Source organism: Oratosquilla oratoria, chromosome 36 (genome assembly GCF_046742065.1).
Source record: "Oratosquilla oratoria isolate Oo_2021 chromosome 36, ASM4674206v1, whole genome shotgun sequence".
Lineage (NCBI taxonomy): Eukaryota > Metazoa > Arthropoda > Malacostraca > Stomatopoda > Squillidae > Oratosquilla > Oratosquilla oratoria.
In genome coordinates, this window is record NC_134812.1 from 18713888 (window position 1) to 18733443 (window position 19556).

Genomic DNA, 19556 nt, shown 5'->3' on the forward strand with positions numbered 1-19556 from the left:
ATTGTAGTATACAAGAAAAGAGCAACGCTCATGGAATCCTGTCTCCTATTCTCCAATTATCATACCTCCTGGCTTCAACTTCATTCATGATTCCAACATGAACTACATTGTGTGTGTGTGTGTGTGTGTGTGTGTGTGTGTGTGTGTGTGTGTGTGTGTGTGTGTGTGTGCGTGTGTGTGTGCGTGTGCGCGTACTGTGTGCCCGAAATCTCAGAGTGTACTCGCTATTACTTGTATTGATGTAGATACTCGTATGGGGGTGACGCACTGATGGGTGCTATTGATACACATGAAAAGGATGGGGACGGACATGGAGGACCATGTGGGTGGCGGGACGTGAAGCGATGCGTAGGCTTGTGTGGTCTCTCACTGTTTGTGTGTGTGTGTGTGTGTGTGTGTGTGTGTGTGTGTGTGTGTGTGTGTGTGTGTGTGTGTGTGTGTGTGTGTGTGTGTGTGTGTGTGTGTGAAGGAGAGAGAGACACACAAGATCATATCTTTATCAACCACTGCCATTTCTCTGCCGGATGAGAGCTCAGAGTTCGTATATAGACCGATCTATGGGCAATGCTCTGATGCTACATGTATACACTCCGTCCCCATGCATGTGGAGGCTAGTGAGGGCTTGCTAGTGAAGTTTGCAAACCACTAGCGCGCTCGTGTGTATACATGCGTGTGCTTTCATATATATACAAGTATGTTATACCATAACTGTTAAACCACACATGAGCAGGCGACGGGCAGTTTGTTTACATCGTCGTATTAGCCCACGTTGCAGTGGCGCTTTTATTTTTAGGCGCCAGGGCTGTCAGTGGTACGTCGGATGGTATGTTATAGACCAATTCAGATCCGGCTTAGCCTTTGCTTATTGGATACTGAATGCTGACGTGAAGAAGCCTCTCGTCATCTATGGTACCATGTGTCTTGGAGCATTGCGGAGTATCGCTAGTGTGATAGTAGCAAACCAGCCACCGTGTGGCTCAGTCTAGGCCTGTTACCAGCATAATTCGTGAGGGTCAACTGCGGCTGCATTGGCGTATGGTATGCTTCCTTGATGTTGATCCCAGCCGTAGGGATGTATCCACAAGAGGCAACCCTCGGTGGAGGAGACGAAGAGGACGGCCACAGAGCAAGTCGACCAAGAGTTGTTTGGAATGGGGGAAAAAAGAGACCCCGCTTGAGGGGTCGTTCGGAGGAACTGTACGGATTGGCGTCAGAGTATGAGTGAAGCGACACGCCTCCTGTCGTATGCCCCCCCCCCCCAGTCCAGTGATTGTGTGTGTGTGTGTGTGTGTGTGTGTGTGTGTGTGTGTGTGTGTGTGTGTGTGTGTGTGTGTGTGTGTGTGTGTGTGTGTGTGTGTTTTTGTTTTTGTTTCACGTAATTGTATTTACCCACTTGTAAAGTACAGGATACGAGCTATATTCTGGAGTCCCATCTGTGCTTCCATCATTGAAATGCTCTGTGTGTGTGTGTGTGGTTACTTAATTGTATTTACCTGATTGTAATATTAGAACTACGATCGATTGTAATATTAGAACTACGGTCGTGGATTGTTGTTTCCATTAGGGAAACTGAGTTATGTGTGTGTGTGTGTGTGCGTGCGTGCGTGCGTGTGTGTGTGTGTGTGTGTGTGTGTGTGTGTGTGTGTGTGTGTGTGGATGCGTATGCACATTATCCACATGTGTGTGCCCACGCGCAAATTGCTTATATACCTCATGCGCCTATGAACGTTTGGTTTTCATCTCTCAAAATAATTTGTGTACACATGGCGAGAGGTCTGTTGCCTTGGGTAGTACGAATAGATACTTCCATCAACATTTTCTTTAGTCACCTGTTATAAATGGAGAAAAATTGTAGTAAGTGTTGGAGAGGGAGGGAGAGAAAGAGAGCATGCGATTTTTGTTAGTGTGTGTGTATTTACCTAGTTGTATCTTACGAGAAGTAGAGCTACGCTTGTGGTGTCCCGTCTCTGTATATCGCCATAACTAATTTGTTCTTAAATTCTTGTATTGTTCCATATATTCACCACTCTGTGGGCAAAGCTGTTATTTCTGTCACGTCTATAACTGTCCTTTTTGAGTTTCTTTCCCTGTCCTCGTGTTTCTCTTATCCCAATTTAGTAAGTCATTTCTATAAATGATTTCCACACCTTTTAGAATTCTATAGATGTGTGTGTGTGTGTGTGTGTGTGTGTGTGTGTGTGTGTGTGTGTGTGTGTGTGTGTGTGTGTGTGTGTGTGTGTGTGTGTGTGTGTGTGTGTGTGTGTGTGTGTGTGTGTGTGTGTGTGTGTGTGTGTGTGTGTGTGTGTGGATGTGTTAATTCAGGATGGCATGTTTGTAGATGGATTTCATGCATATTGTGATGTAGATACATCATGTTTTTGTTTATATTCATTTTTCTACTGGGACGGAGATGATGATGCCCACAGTTTGATTTTCTCGCTCAGACGTCTAATATGGAAGGTGCGGGTCTCTTGGCACAATAAAATAGACCGACGACAGGAAGAATGAAAAGGAGAGGTACCACCAGGATTACTCGAGACGGAACCAAATTGTGCCTCTCAGCGTGGTCCCGGGTTCGATCCCTAACAGTAGCAGGTAACTGCTGCCCGAGTAACCAAGAGAGAAGCGAGGCATTTGGCCGCAGCTAAGTGTCTTCCTGTGTAAGCTGTACGCTCTTCTCTCTCGCCTTCCATCCTACTTCCCGGATTTGTCTCCTGGTAGAAAAATCCCAAGTGAGGTTACCTGTGAAAGCTTGGCCTCTCCTTGGGCAGCTCCTTTACGACGTGGAGGAGGGGGGGGGGGCTCTTCCCTCAGCTCATTAAAATCGTCTGACGGCAACTAGAACAAGCGTAAAAGACGTGGATAATAGTAGGAGAGAGGGGGATGAACGCCGATACTGTAGGTGCGGAGGGGACATCTAGTTTGCAGTTAGCTAGAATAAAACGAACATGATTCTTGGTGTGTGGCTTAGATGCAAAGCTGAACGCTGTTTGTTGGGTCTTTCGGTGAAGTTTCGAGTGGGTGTTTGGGTGCGCAGGGACGAACGTGTTGATGGCGGTGGGCGGGTGGTTTGAATGGGTATTTTGGGCGTGGCAGGGCACGGTGCAGGTATGCGGGCGTGGGCGTGTGGCGCCGCTCAAGATAGATGGGTATCATGAATGTCTTTATGTACGAATGCATCTTATGGTGATGGATAGGTTTAGTTGTGTGTTGTAAACGCAAACTGGTTTCCGAGAGATTGGTTGGGGCTTTTGTGTGTGCGTGCGTGTGTGTGTGTGTGTGTGTGTGTGTGTGTGTGTGTGTGTGTGTGTGTGCGTGTGCGCACACGCAAGTAACGCGATCACAGGAAGCGGAGGGACCCTCCATCGTTCCTGGCCGCCCAGAAGAGAGCACCTTCCCTCTTCCCTAGCCCCCTCCCCCCATTCCTGCATCCCCGCATTCTTGCCTCCCCTCCTCCCCTCTCTACTACCCTCCCCTTCCTAACATCCCCACCTTCCCTGCTCCCCTTCTCACTCCTTCCCATCCCCCTTTTCTCCTTTTCGTCCTCCCACACCTCGTTCTCTTCTCCCCCCCTTCCCCGTCCCCATATCCCATCTTCCCCTGTCACCTTCCTGTCATCCTTCCTCCCCTTTCCTCTTCACTGTTTACCGTACCTACCCACGTTCTCTCTTCCTCCCGTCCTTTTCTCGTCCCTTCTTCCTCCTGGTCCTTCCCCACCCCCATTTGCCCCTTCCTTCCAGCCTGTGCTCCTCCTTGTCACCCTTCCTCCTCTACTCTTTCCCCCTTCCCCCTTCCCCCTCCCCCCTTCCCCCTTCCCCACTTCCCCTCCTTTTTTCTACCGAATCTACCCCGACCATAGAATCTTGCCCAACCTCCGTGCGTGCAGTTCTCCTGCCTAGCCTCCCCTTGTGCCTCTCCTCCTTACCCCTCTCCCTCTTTCCCTCCCTCCTTTCAGCCCGAGGCTTGACTCTGCATTAAATAGAATTGCCTAGGGTTAAATAGACTAAGCCCTAGAGGCTATGTCAGGTGTCGAATGGGACTAGAAGGATCAAGTTCCCCTCCCTCTCCCTCTCCACACCTTAAGTTGAATAAAATCGGATGAATTCATTTGCAATCAAGGCATGGGCGTATATTAAAGGTTTTGCCAAAGTTTGAGCATTTCATTTATCTCCAGGCCAGAATCCTGGCTTAGGGAAATTTGTTTGTTCCCTTTTCATCCAGAGATTTGCGTCTAGGGTGATTAAAAATCGCTTACGCCTCTTGGTTTCGGTTGTGTTAATCAAAACCGACTACAGTGGCGAAATGCCTTGGATAACCTTGTACGGCGGCATCGCTCCCTCCCTTTCCCGTCCTCTTCAACTCTATATATTATTGGCCTTCGGGTTTATTAATTTATTATTGGCCTTGGGGTTTCTTAATTTCTTCTCGCTCCCCTCTTCCTCTCTCCTTCGTCCGTCTTCAACACCTGCTTTCTTTTTCCATAGTTCCTCTCCTTCATCAGGTATTTTCCCACAACACACCGCCACCACCTTAAACCACCACCACCACTATTCTTGTTCCCTCGTTTCCTCGACGTGGTCATCTCGTGGAGTGCAGTTCAGATTACCCTCCAGCCTATGTTTTCTCTTCCCCCTCCTCATTCCACTCTTCTCCTTCCGCCCGTTCCTCTTTCCTCAACTTCTCCATTCCTCTACGAGCCGGTGTTTCCTTTTTCCTCCCCATCACTTCCTTCCATTTCTTTTCACTTCCTTGTCCTTCCCTTTCCTCCTCTTTCCTTACCTTCCCTCCCATTCCCTTCTGTTCCTCTCACTTATCTCCCCACCCTTCCCCTTCGCTCTCGTATCATTTCTTCTGTGACATTTCCCTTTGTTTAGCCCTCTCCACCCTCTAAAACGTTTCTTGTTCTTCTGTACCCTGATCTGCCTTTGTCTACCTTCACCTTCTCCAATTTGTCTTCCTTTCCATTCTCTTTACCTCTCTTCAGTCTCCTTCTCGGTCCTCCTCCTCCTCCTCCTCTGTTGTCAACAGAGTGCGGTGCTGCTGCGGTTGGTGGCAGCCACTGTCAGCGGGCTGCTCGGGGGTGGAGGCTGATCTGTTGGCGGCTGTAGTAGCGGCTACCCTCATGATGTGTGGATCTCTCTGAAAGGGTTAGGTGGAACGGAGGGAGGAGGATAGGGAGACAGAGGGAATAGTCAAGGACAACAAAAAATATAGCTGTGGAAGAGGAGGAAGAATGGAAAAGTGGATATGGATAAACAAAGGATATGTGTTGACAGCTGGGTGTGACTATGTTGTCATTTGGCACCTCCTCCGAGAACGTGACGTGGACGTGACCCCCTACGTGCCGTTGGTGTTGACGTACACGTCACCGTGCGGAGCAGAGTCCGCGAAAAATCAGTGCCACCGGCGACGAGTGCCACATGGCCGAGGCACTGCTGGTGGGTGTCGGGGTCAGTCACGGATGGATGGCCACTTCCCGCTTCTCAGTGCCCACCGCCTCCACCAGTCCAGTGTCAGCGGTGTCGTGTGTTTCTGTGCGCACACATGGACTTGCCCAATTTTATGTACATGTTTGCATGCACCCACTCACACAGACCCCACGCACACACATGGGTATTGTGACACACACGTACGCACACACACACACACACACACACACACACACACACACACACACACACACACACACACACACACACACACACACACACACACACACACACACACACACACACACACACACACACACACACACACACACACACACACACACACACACACACACACACACACACACACACACGAGACGGAACACGGGAAATAAAATGTGAGCTCTAGTGTGCAACTAATTGATGACGCGGTATGTGGTATCGTTTGTTTGATTGGTTGATTGATTGATTGTGTGGTATGGTGTCTTGTATTTTCGTTTCACCGTAACGACCCTTAGTTCTAATTGGGCTAAAGTGTGCTCGTGAATCCCAACTGTATTCTGCGGACCTCGGGTGGCACAAGACTTGCGCGTAAGGTCCCCAGAGACTTCTCGAAGAGCAGAGAGCACGAGATCGCGCCAGACATAACGAGCTGCAGGCTCGTCACTTTTGACATAGATGTGTCTCGCAGGGATCGCCGGGAAAGGAGACTGGCAGGGCCTGGTGGAAGCGAACGGGGGCTGACAGGGGACGGTGGAGGGTCTTGCGGAGGCTGCCCAAATCTCGTAGATTTCATTTACAGAACCTAAACTAATTGCTGCACCTTTACCCCATGTGCTCGGACAGATAGGGCAAGTGACGGTCACCGGTAACTGTCAGGGATCGAATCTGGGACTGTGCGCTTTAGCACTACCAACTCAGAAAATGCGGATTTTTGTAACTAAAGCCCGGTAGACTATGCTAAGAGCAAATAGAGGTCAAAATAAGCAGCAGCTGGATTTAAACTAAGACAAAATAACATGCGGGATATTGCAAATCTCTGTCCTCGGACGCCTAGGATGCACGTACGCAGAGGAACTGGCAATGTATGTTGTAGTGGCCTAAATGCACAACCAGCATCCTTCGTGGCAACTGAAATTCTTCCCAAATGTTTTTTATCTATGTATTGTAATTGTTTATTTGTTTAATTAAAGTATAAGGGGTTTATCGACACAGTGATGCTCGTTATCGATTTGGTTCAGGCTAGGTGCAAACAATTCTCTGCTCTCAAAGGGACGGACTTCGGTCTGAAAGGCCTTCTCGACCGATCGAGACCCCTTCCAGACCAGACCTGATGGGTTCTTGTTCCTGTCAGCGAAAGTCACTGTTCCTGCTCCTGCTCCTGGCGACGGGGCGAGAAACCGCGAGAGGCCAGCTAAGGGCTTCGCCCTCTTTCGAGTGAATGAGTGTGATACTGATATCGCATTAAAGCATTCCGACAGATGGATGAGTGGCAAGCACAGGCGCGCGCACGTACGCACACTCACATTGTGTGTGTGTATATATATATATCTATATATATATATATATATATATATATATATATATATATATATATATATATATATATATATATATATATATGCAAAATAACCAGGAGAAGGAAACTTGTATCACGGTGATGTGATTGCTTGCATATATATATATATATATATATAGAGAGAGAGAGAGAGAGACAGACAGACAGACAGAGACAGTCAGAGACAGAGTTCAGGCATGCATCCCCCCGTTCCACTTCACTATTTTTGTCATATCTGTTTTCAGAAAATACATTATATCGAAAAATTCTTTCCGTGTACACTAAAGCTATGCCTTTAATAGAGGAGCCTGTACTAGTACAGGGCTAACAAAAACGAATTGACAGCCTAAATAAATAGATGAACATATAACTAAATATGTAATAGAGTGAATAGATAAATACAATAAAAGTAGATCGAGAGAACACGCCTGATGGCCCTGGAGGTCTGTGTATAAGTGCGCAGGGGGTGTCGAATGCTAAAAGCAGCCTTAATTTATAAACATGGACACTGTTTACGCTGATCATTTTCTTTCCGTTGTGTCTCCTCTTTTGTCACCGTGTTTTCAGCATTGGTGTGCTGGTGATTTGCGTTTTGTTCTTCAAATAAATCCCCCAAATATTTTTCAAGTTTTCCTATTGATCTTCAGATATCTTTTACTCCTTTCGTATTGTGGTTATATGTATTGGGAAATTACTTTCCTTAACCCTAATTTCTTGACTGTTTACGTATGAGTGACTAAATCTTGATAATTAAAGAAAATGGATGTGGTGATAGTATGAATACCATAGTACTTATCAGACGGTTCGTATTTGAAGGTTTTTGTATTCTAACCATCCCTTACAAACTCGACATATATTCATATAATAATAATAAAACTGTTCTACTATTATTATACCACTCTGAATAACTTTTTTTCGTTTTTTGCAGTTACTACGGGGTTTGCGTCAACGAGGGGCAGGTCCACGCACTCACAGAAGTAAGTGAACCCAGCATGTCTCAAATTGTGGTAAATTTATTTATTTATTATATTTTTCTGTGAAGAAAGATAATGATACAGGTTGGATATGAAGTCACGCGCGCATAGTTTCTTTGGGTACATATTGACGGTTGACGGTGTGGTCGTGAATCGATGTTTCTCAACACCTTTCCAACCCCTTTCACAACAGCGATGTTCCTCTCTTACTCTTAGTCTGTTCGCACATTTCATATATGATGGGTACTGTAAGAGAGAGGTCATTTCATAATTTTTAGTTGCCTACGGAGTCTTAAGTTCCTCTAAACTGAATAAAGTCATTTGGCGTTCCCCAAAATAAAATTCCAAAAAGGAACGAAATCGATCTATTGGGCTGTGAATTGTTGATCGAGTTAATTCGGTAGAGATAATCAAACCATTCACTACTTCAAAGGAGATCTGGGCTGAATGAAATAGTCTGGCTAGAGCCAAAATAAATTTCTTTAAGGCAAATTACTTTTATTGTGATGTAATGGGTTAGCAATGTTAACATTCATATGACCGTGATAATAGGAAATATAAATGATTCGAAATGGAATGGAAACAAATGATAGACATTGAGGAATTAAGTTGAAGTGGGGTCGGAAAGGGAAGATTTTGAGAAAAATGTAGGGTTTTCTGAAGATGTACGAGAAAAAAAAATCACGTGAAAGACAGAACAAGGTTTTTACAACCTAGCTTATATTATGACATCTTTTCCTAGTTATAATATTTCATTTTTTGTGAGGACCACAGTGGAAATAAGTCTTGACTTTCTGTGCCATTCTCGGATATACAATTGTATTTACTCTGTATATGAGTCTTACATGTATTGTATTTTATTGTATATATGATTGAATCCGAATAAAATAAAATCAAACGTTACTAGAGAATATGGTCGTCGCACATACACAGGAGATACATAACAGATATCCGTGTATGCTGAAATTCTGCGTATTTTTGCTGTTCCCCCCCATAAAAAAACACCTACCCCCCATTTTAGGAAAAAACACAAAAGCCCAAGAAGCTAATAAAAAAGGCACATTACGCTTTACTGGAAAAAGGGTAGCTTCTAAACTCATCCCTTACTCCCGCCTTCACATCGTCACCACCGCCGACAACAGAAATAAACGCTTTGAAAATAACTACGCACCTCCCCCCCACTTCCTATGTACTTACACACCCATTTCCGTTATCCTCCATGGTGTTTTCACCAAATTATGTGAAATTTTCTTCTTGGAGTGTATGTAATTCACGAAAGCATCATCCTCAATTTTGATATCGAGTCTTTGTGCACATATGTTGTCCGCGAGGACAAGCTCAGCTTCTCCATAAACTGCGATCAAGTTGTAAACTGAGTATTTACCCATGTTTCCAAAGAAGATACGCATGATTGTAGCCATAGTAAGTTTGTGACCATCTACGCGCGATTTGAATATCGGAGATAATCCGTGGATCACCGTGTATATTATCCGCGGTAACCCGTGTATATCCCCACTGGAGGTAATCCGTGTAATTTCAAAACCGTGTATTAAAGGGCAGCTGTACCGCACAAGGGAAGAGATGAAGGTGATTTGAAGTATGGGTATGGTCGTTAGATATGCGCACGCGTGTGTATAATGACATTATTTTTTCTTTTACCGTTATACAAAATTTATCCGTGCAACACACACACACACATATATATTGTTATTTTTTTCAGTACATCAATGGTGGTTCCTTAGATTCGCTTATTCAGGATGCTTGTGTATCACTCCCATGGTGCACTCGTGTGTCCCTAGCCCTCGATGTCGCACGGGGCATGGCCTACCTACATAGTCAACGGGTCTTCCACAGGGATCTAACGTCAAAAGTAAGTTCAACACGTGAAGTGTTCTCTAAACTGAGTTGGGTGTTCAATAACATTTGCTTCTTTACCCAGAGTACTGGGGTAGAAGGGATGGAGGAATTAATTTTAGAATTTATCTCTTATGTACTGAGTTGTGATTTTTTTTCATAGTTCCTAATTATAATTTTTATTGTTTTATAAATTTAATTTCTTTTTGTGTGTAATCTCATGCCACTCTTAACTCCATCGGTCAGTGGAATATTTGTATTCAGTATACCTTTGACAGTTTTTCATTTGGTAGGATTTCAATTATCAGTTCTTCATGGCAAAACATATTAGGAAATGGAATATGGAAAATTTGTTAAAAAATGGACTTGTTTCACTACAGAATGTGCTAATAAAGCATACACCTGATATCACCGAAGAGGAACGGCAAGCTGTGGTTGCTGACTTCGGTCTTGCTGCCCCCATCCCTGACAGCACGTGAGTATATACCCACAAAGAAGTGTAGGATTATCTTGTGCATTAGTATTATGGTTGCAGCATAATTCATATTTTTATGGGTGGTTTAGGGAGGGTGGAGGGGTGTGGAACACGTGTATTCAGGGATGGAATGGGTGGGAATGATTTTATGCCTTTTTCTTTTTGGCTACCCCCCTTGTAAGGGGGAGAAAGCCTTGGTATTTGTATGTATGGGTGGTTTCCATCAACCTTGTACCAGCCACATACTGTATATCCCCAAATTGAATAAAATCTGGCACTTGCCAAAATGAATCTTTAAAAAATTCAGTTGTTTGAAATAGTTCTGTAATCCTTTACTGGTCAGAGGTTTCTCAAAACCATGAAAATACTTGTCTGCCAAAACAGTCTTTAAATGTCTTATTTGGGATATTTAATCTCTGAAGTTAGACATTAGTTGTCATTTTGTTTTCATCAATTTCCCACTTGGTTGACTGAGTGAGAGCTGATGTAAAAATGTACCGATTTCATGTGCTATTTGAATTATTACTTATTCTTTTGTTTTAGATGTGTGAGACTGCCACAGGTGGGATCGCCTTACTGGATGGCACCAGAGGTAATTCGTGGTACGTGGTATGACCACCGCGTTGATGTCTTCTCCTTTGGTATCATTGTGTGCGAATTGATCGCAAGGTATGGAAATAGTGTTTTGTTTTGATCAGGTGGAACTTTCAGTTCATGCTTGATGTGATAATTGATCCAGTGACAAAACATAAGTTATAATAATTGTAGAAAAAAATATGCTTTGTTTTTTGTTTGTGGTCTGCTTTATTTATCTAATTTTTCCCACCATTTTTAATGTAATGCACTTGTCATTGTCAATGGTGTCTATGAACAGATGTGAGGCAGATCCTGATGTATTACCACGAACGCACAACTTTGGTGTTGACTACCTGCTGTTCTCGCACATGGTGGGTGTCGACTGCCCTCCAGACTTCCTTCATCTGGCATTTCGATGTTGCCAGGTGAGTCATAGCTTTTATATTTCATTTAGAGTACCATTGAGGTATTGGCAAGGTCTGTAAATTGTATCAGTACAGTATTGCAATGGCTGTCACAACTGTAATGCTACTTTAGCATGTGATGTGACAATATATTTAGGTAGTTGGATGTGAATCACCAGCAAATATTTGTAAGAAACATTTCTTCAGACCTTTCCCAAGGTTAGACTGTTCACATAATGTGTTGAATCAGTCATGTAAGTAATTGAAAATTAAAACATACATGTATTAATATTAAAAGGCCACATCTCCTTATGATGGAGGTGGCCTTACATATGTACAAACCAAAAGTGCTTTTCCCCCTCGTAATGGGTGTGCATAGACTCGCCCTGCACCCATCCCTTACCCAAACAAAACCTATTCATCATCCCTCCTATTTTGACACCTCATAGATGAAGGAGTTTGAATGTGTTTGAGATAAGGTGTCTGAGAAGTATGATAGGGGTTACTAGGCTGGATAGAGTGAGAAATGAGGAGGAGAATAGGGGTGGTAAGGGAGTTGGGAGATAGGGTGGATGAAAGAGTATTGGGATGGTTTGGACACTTGGAAAGAAAGAGTGAAGAAAGACTAGTAAAAGAGGTATGGAAGGCAGATGTGGAGGGAGTGAACATGAGGGGGTGACCCAGGATGAGATGGATGGATGGGGTGAAAGGGGCTTTGGGAAGAGGGGAATGTCTGTTGAGGAAGGACGAGAGAGGACAGAAGACGAGTGAAAAGGAGAATGGTTGTATATGGATGATGTTGTGATGCATGAGGTGGAATGGGTGGGGGGATGGGGAGTGAGGTAGTATGTGTGAGCAAAATTTGATGCAGCCCAAAGGGATTTCTCCCCATCTTTTCCTTTTCTATATGAGGGGGACGGAGAGGGGGGTCGCCGATTTAATGAAGCGGCCTTGCTGTGGATGTGCTGTCTTGCGACACTGCCTCTGACCTAGGGCAGTGGACAAGGTGCAGGGATGACTTGTCATCCAGGAGGTGCCAAGATAAGAGGGAGGGAAGAGGGTAGAGGGGAATGGAGTGTATTAGGGATGGAATGGGTGGGAGTGGTGTTTATGCCTTTTGCTTTTTGGCTACCTCCCTTGTAAGGAGGAAAAATCCTTTGATATATGTATGTGTATGTATATTTGATTCTGGAATAAATACATTTGTTATTGATGTGATATCTTCGAGGTAGTTGTTAACCCCTTCAGTCTGGTGTAACCAGGAAATGGGTTTTTAAAGTGTGCCACAACATTGAAATAATTTGGTCAGATTATTTGGACATAAAAATTTCAAAGGCAGAAATTGGCATCAGCTAGAACAAAATGTCACCTGACTGCAGGGGTTGGTGACCATTTCTTCATCAACAGGTCATTAAGCTGTAAAGGATATTTTGCAATATTTTTGCATTAATTCTCTTAGAATATAATTAAAATGTGCAGATATTTGACAGTAAGCCAGGATGTGTTGAATGGTCATGAATTAAATTAATTTTTTATTTTGGGTCTTAGATCGACCCAAGTTCCCGTCCCTTGTTTGAAGAGATCACGGAGAAGCTAGAGGCGATTAAAGCACGACTTGCTGCTGCAGCCACACGCACACCACACCGCAAAAACAAAGGTGAGCACTGCACTATGATAGGGAGAGGACAGGCAGTGTTAAGAGAAGAATGGTAATTGAAGAGTAGGAGGTTAGGGAGGAAAAGGTAAAGGACAGTCTTACTATGGTGCACATGTGATTTGAAGATTGCACTAAGAACCCTAGAGTGCCCCACCATTTAACAAGTTTTCACTAACTGTTACAGCCATCAGAACTGGCGTGCTGTTTTTATTAATGAATATACTATAGAGAGATATTCATATTTTGGTGTTGATTCCCCCCCCCCTTCAGGCTAATTAATCTTGCTTCTTAATCATGTGAAATTAACAATTGCACACTTACTCATATTACTGACTTCCTCACTGCCTCTTTCCCTCTGTCCCTCTCTCTTTTCTCTCTCTCTATATATAACTACATAAAGTAACAGTTAGTGTATTAGTGGCAGAGTTTGGGAAAGTTTGTGAAAGGAAGTGTGGGCAAAAGTAACATGATGAGATGTATAAGGGCTGGTGGTGGTGCTGGGTTGGAGGCGAGTTTAAAAAGGGTTTGTCGTGATTCGACAGTGTATAGTTCAAGTTTGAATTTCCCACCTATAGTGGCTCTGGGAATACAAATTATCATTTGGTAATTATTTATGATATTGCATGACTGGACCTATTTATCTTTGTTCATTTAAGGTAAATAATTTGCATTAATATCATAAGGTGAATGGTATATATTTGATGTAAATAAATTTTGTATTAAATACTTGGGTTCTGAAGACTTATAATATTGGAACTCAAGATCCAATGTCACACCCATTAAGGGAGTAAGAGGTCTTGTTCACTTGCCTTTGAAACACATGACTGACATAAAGAGAAAGGTGACATGATTACAGTATTCAGGTCTCTAAACAGGATATATTGCATTGATAGAAGAGATCTGATGAAAGATGGGAGGGCTTTAAGAGGTCATGGAAGTAAATTAAGAAAGACAACATGTCAAAAGGATGTGAAGAAATACAGTGTTCCATACATGAGTTCAAATCTAAATATGGTAATTGGAAATCAAAGATATAAATTAAGTTGTAATCATATATGAATTTGAGTCTAGGTATGTTAGAAAACTAGAGAATAGATGGGACCCAACTAGCGTTGCTCCTTTCCTGTATACTACAAATAGGTAAATACATGAACTGTGAAACTCCAAAGCATGATAAAACCAAATTTATCTTGTCTAACTATATAGTACGAGCCCAGGCCTACAATATTGGTAAAGTATTCATTCCAAACTTATTGTAGTTAAAGATTTTTGTACCAATGTAGATAGCTCAGTAGGTGTTGGAATAGAATATTTATCATCAACCCAAGTAATGCCAGGAAGGCATGTTTGGCCAGCATTGAGTTTAGGTACATGTCGTTTAATTTAACCCATTCAACTCCGATGACAAGATTCTTGTCATTTGGTCAAATAAAACAAAAAATCATAAAACACCAAAATGTTTGATCAAACACCAGAAAAATATGACGTCCGTCCTCGCTTCGCTAGCGACCTTTGCTCGCACGGATGTCATATTTTTCTGGTGTTTGATCAAACATTTTGGTGTTTTATGATTTTTTGTTTTATTTGACCAAATGACAAGAATCTTGTCATCGGAGTTGAATGGGTTAACCGCTAGAATATGATGACATCTGTGTATACGTCATGATCTGCGAGTGGGTATACAAAGATGCCAGTGTTGGCTTCCTGATTATATTTATTTTGTAGTTGTAGCTGAGTGACCCCCATATTCTGTGAACAGGCTCGATCCCGTTTTCTGTGACGTTATATTTATTCAGGGTGAAAGAGAATGAGTATAACAGCAGTAACTTTATATTTTGTAATGCGCATATTGTGATGCATCATTGTACATCAGGCAACCTGATGTGCGAGTGAATATTTGACTTGTATTGAAGAGGTTAGAGATAATTATTCCATTGTATGAACAGACGTTTAGTACTAGGGTTAGGCTAATAGTAGTAAAGAAAAGTTTGGAGGAAATGGAGAATTTTTATGTATTTAAGGTTACGGTACATATAGTAGGGAATGAGGAATGGGATGGAAGTAAAATATAAATTACAGGACACAAATAAATGTCTAGCAGGAATGGCAAGTGTCAATGCAATCTATCCTCTTTAGTGACCTGAACACTGTAATTGTGTCCCCTCTTTCTCTTTGATCTTTCAAAGTTGGTAGACCCAGTACTTTTAGTCTTTCCTCATATGGTTTGTCTGCCAGACTGGGGACCAATTTGGATGCTGCCCTTTGTATTCTCTCAATCTTGCTTGTATCCTTCACTGTGTGTGGAGACCCTACTACTGATGTATATTCCAGTCTTGGATATATCAGGGTTTTGATGAGCTTATCTCTTCATTCATATAATAGAACCCAAAATGAATGCAACCCATAAAAGTACCCACAACTGATACAAATGTGAATGGATTGAGTTTATTTTTACACACATCAACGTAAGATGATAACAATTAAGTTTTGAAAGTTTGAGTCATTTCGGTTGGATGGTCCACATGTCAGCGATGTTCAAAGGTATGCTCCAAATGTCCACCGCGTTGACGGAGACACTACTGAATGCGCCGTGCAAAATTGTTCACCACGCGGACACACACTGCCCCTGGAATCTCCCTGATCCTTGTTGTTATTGCAGCTTTCAAGTCCATGATTGTCTGGGGGTTGTTCTCATAGATATGGTCTTTCAAATAACCCCACAGATAGAAATCTGGGGGGTTAAGGTCAGGTGAGTGCAGGGCCTACTCGGGGTCGCATCTTCTGCTGATCAGTCACTCTTGAAAGCGTTGTTGCAGCCAGGTCAGCATTTGGTTTGATGTGTGTGGGGTGGCCTCGTCCTGCTGGAACCACTGCTCTGCACGAATGAGTCGAGCATGTCTCCCGAGTGTTGTCCAGAATTTCCTCAGGATCTCGATGTAACAGTCTGTGTTGACCATGACGGACCTTTCCTGTTCGTCCTCAAACCAAAAAGGACCAATGATGCCATGCTTTGACATGGCCACCCAGGCAACATTTAACTGAGTGTAATGGACATTGAAGAACAACCTCTGGTGGTGCTGTGCCCCAGAAAATACAATTTTTACTGTTCACGTAGCCAGATGGAAGAAAATGTGCCTCATCTGAGAACCACACATCATCAAGAAAGTTGGGATCCACATCAATTTTGTCACACAACCATTGACACATAATGACTTTTGTCCCTATCCGCCTGCGTCAACTTCTGTTTGATCTGAATTCTGTATGCATACAGATGAAGGTCCTTTTTCAATATCCGCCTAACTGATTCCCGTGCAGTGCCTAGCTCTTGGGTCTGACGTCAGATAGACTTCTTCGGGCTGCAACCAACAGAGTCCCTGACAGCAGCAACATTTTCAGCAGCCCTTGCACTCAAATGTCGTCCAGTTCTCACCTCTCCAGCTTTAGAGCTCAGTTTTTGCACACTTCCTGATCTCCTGAACTTATTCACCCATCGGTAAATGTGACTTTTATCAGGATAATCGTTAAAATTAAACTCCCTTCGGAATCTTGCCTGCACTGATTTGAACGATTTGGTCTCAAAATAGGTCTCAACACAAAATGTTTTTTGTTCAGTTGTCCATGGCATTTTTAGTACTGTACTGGCTGTTATTTTCTCTTGTTATTCTCTCCTCTAGTGGAATCTACAACATAAAAAGAATTGGATTACTTTTCACGATTTTATTCACTATGATATGGGTTGCACTCATTTTGGGTCACTTTAATTTTCTGCAGTAGTTCATATGTTTGTCCCACAATCCTGCTGATATGTCTGTCTGGTGTGTGTGTGTGTGTGTATATATATACGTATACATATATATATATATGTATAATATATATATATAAATAAAACCAAAGCAAAGGGAGGAGAAAAATCAATAATCAAAACTGTTGATAAAAATCTGCTGAAAAGGAGGAAGTACTCAACATGCAGAATTTTCGCGTTAAACAGTAACAAAAGTATTGAATTAGTTATGAGGTGGAATACATGCATGTACGAAGAAAGTATGTATGTACACACACCACACAATAATACACACATTTTCCTCTGAATATGCTTTGGGCTTGACTTGATATTTAGTTTATTATATGAATAGCTTGATTGATGTGAATCCTTTCTTTTTCTAATGTTATGCATACTGTTGTAATACTGTGGTGTAAAAAATGTGTTAATTATACTCATACTCATAGATGATGTAGGCAAGAAACTAGATAGGATATGTGACAGAGTGAAGGACAATTGTTGTCACTCTAGTTGACGTAACTAGCTGGTGTGGTCCATTGATATGGAAAAGAAACTTTCACTTTCTCTCTCTTGTTACAGCTGGACACCGGAGATCATTATCAGACGATACCTTCCTCATTATTCGCAATCAGATGCTTGAAGTGGCCTCATCATCATCACATTCACAGTCATCTTCAGCCTCATCATCATCGTCGTCGTCTCATCCTCCTCAGCATCATCACCAGCAGCACTCTGGTAGTGGTGGGTCCTACCTAAGTGAAGGCGGGTTGGTGACGCCACTCAAGATTGGAGAGGCTATGGTGGCAGCTGACCCTTATTACCAGCCCTCCAATGAATCTGTAAATCCCTTTGCCTGTGTCAAGCTGCCTGCACGCTCACACTTTCTCCTGGAGGAGGGTGGGCGTGTGTGTCACTCCCTGCCGTCCGACCCAGAGGCTCTCTATGCTCACCGACATCCAGAGGTGCCCAGTCGGTTGACTCCTCAGAGTCCTCCTCCGCATCATGCCTCTGACTCATCCCTGTGCCAATCACCCTCCTCGCCTCTGCCTGCCACTTCCTTGCGTGTTCCTCCCACTACCTGTACTTGTATCCAGACAGATGTGAGAGAGGAAAGGCAACAGCAGCACCAGCAGCAGCAGCAACCCCAGCAGTATACCAAATCCCACAGATGTCTCCACCATCACCACCACCACCATCATCACCAGGATAAAAGCAGCTTGGACGAGAAACGCAAGCCTCTGTCTGTGACACTGGCTGGTGGTGGCATCCAGTTGGAAGGGAGCAGGATCAGTTCCTGGCCCAGAGACCTGTGCCAGTGTGGAGAGCAAATCAATGAGGAGGACGAGCCTCCTGCAGTATCAAATAGTCCACGCTCTGACACTGGCAGCAGCAGTGGCAGCAGCTCAACGCCAGCAGGAGGTGGCGGCCTTGGACCTCCACATGTTGTTCCTCTCTTCACGACGCGTCGCCGGGGCTCGGGTGAAAGTGGGTTCTTCAGTGTAGGTGAGGCTGACCGTAACAGCACGCCTGAGCTGTGTCTCTCCTACTCTGAACTAAGTACTGCCTCATTGATCTCCACAGAGGATGAGGATGGCAATTCCCACTACTTCATCAAACGCTCGTCCTCAGTCATCACTGACAGCTCCGAAGACTTGTCCAGCCTAGGCTGTGATCTTTCTCAGTGTGACTTGTCACAATGTGATCTGACAATGTGTGATGTGGAAACTAGTGGCAGAATGGCTGACTATGTGTCTGACAGAAACATCCATCAGATTGTTGAATTCTTTGAACGCCAAGGCCGTCTTGTTGGTGATAGCCGCAAGACAGCTGTAATGCGCAAACGCACCTCAAATGTGGTGCCACTCCTCACAAGTAAGTTCAGCAGCTGTAGTAGCTCTGTTGTCAGTAGTAGCTGCAGTCGTCCGTCCTCCTCATGGTGCGGTTGTCGCGGTGACGTGACTCGAAGTGCCACCAGAACTCAGGGCAACTTCCCATCCTTTGCGTCACACAATGGCAACTGCAGCAGTTCCTCCATGGCAGCTGCTGCACTGCTCAGCCATGCCAGCTGCTTGGCACACACCAAAGAGTCATACACGCCAAAGAGTAACCCATTGCAGCTTTCGCCCTTGGCAGCTACTTTAACCCCCTCTGCTTCATCAAGTCATACAGCTAGTGGAGCAGCTAGTAGTAACAGCTGTAAAGGAGGCAGTAGTGGTAGTGGAAATAGCAGCAGCAGCAGTGTTGTGGGTATGGAAGGCCGCACAGAGGCGTTCCGAGCCAAGGAGCGACCTATAGTCTTCATTACAGAAGGAACTGTTCGAGCCAAGCGAGATATTTTTGAAGCAAAATAAAAGAGTTTATTATATTTTCTGTTTCATTTGTAATACAGGATTGTAATTAATATATTTTGGTTCTTCCTAGTCACAAAATAACATTTCTTTTTTTGTGATATGTATTATTAATGTTTCTTTATTTCCAGTTTAAGCTAGAAAATAAAAGGTGCAAAGGATGTGGCTTGTATTTGATTATACCTACTGGGAATAGTAACTGGCTCTTGCATAATTCAGATTAACTTCGGCTGCTGAATATTTCATATCAGTGGAAGTGAAGTGTTTGGAGTTTAAAAATGTGGTATAGTATGGAAAAATAGGATTTATGAAGGAACTGAGACACACATAAGATTTGGAGAGAGAACATGCCAACCTGAAGTGAATTGGTCATGTTATGAAGATGGATAGAAGTAGATGTCCTCTGAGGATGCATAATTGGTGGTGCTGGGATCAAGTGCAATGAGACCAAGAATGTGTGTGTGTGTGTGTGTGTGTGTATGTATATATGTATATGCAAA

At 43.5% G+C, this 19556-nt stretch overlaps 1 protein-coding gene across 3 annotated transcripts in view; it reads left to right on the forward strand.

The window, feature by feature from the left end:
- LOC143018900 (uncharacterized) overlaps positions 1–19219 on the forward strand; it is a 426747-nt gene extending 407528 nt beyond the window's left edge. For all 3 annotated transcript variants that reach the window (XM_076174469.1, XM_076174471.1, XM_076174470.1), the window contains exons 3-9: positions 7916–7964; positions 9682–9831; positions 10196–10290; positions 10834–10959; positions 11165–11291; positions 12819–12927; positions 17288–19219. In XM_076174469.1, the coding sequence (XP_076030584.1) occupies positions 7916–7964; positions 9682–9831; positions 10196–10290; positions 10834–10959; positions 11165–11291; positions 12819–12927; positions 17288–19059 (2428 nt within the window). In that variant the 3' untranslated portion in view covers positions 19060–19219. The remainder of the gene's footprint in view (positions 1–7915; positions 7965–9681; positions 9832–10195; positions 10291–10833; positions 10960–11164; positions 11292–12818; positions 12928–17287) is intronic.
- Positions 19220–19556: the final 337 nt, after the last annotated feature.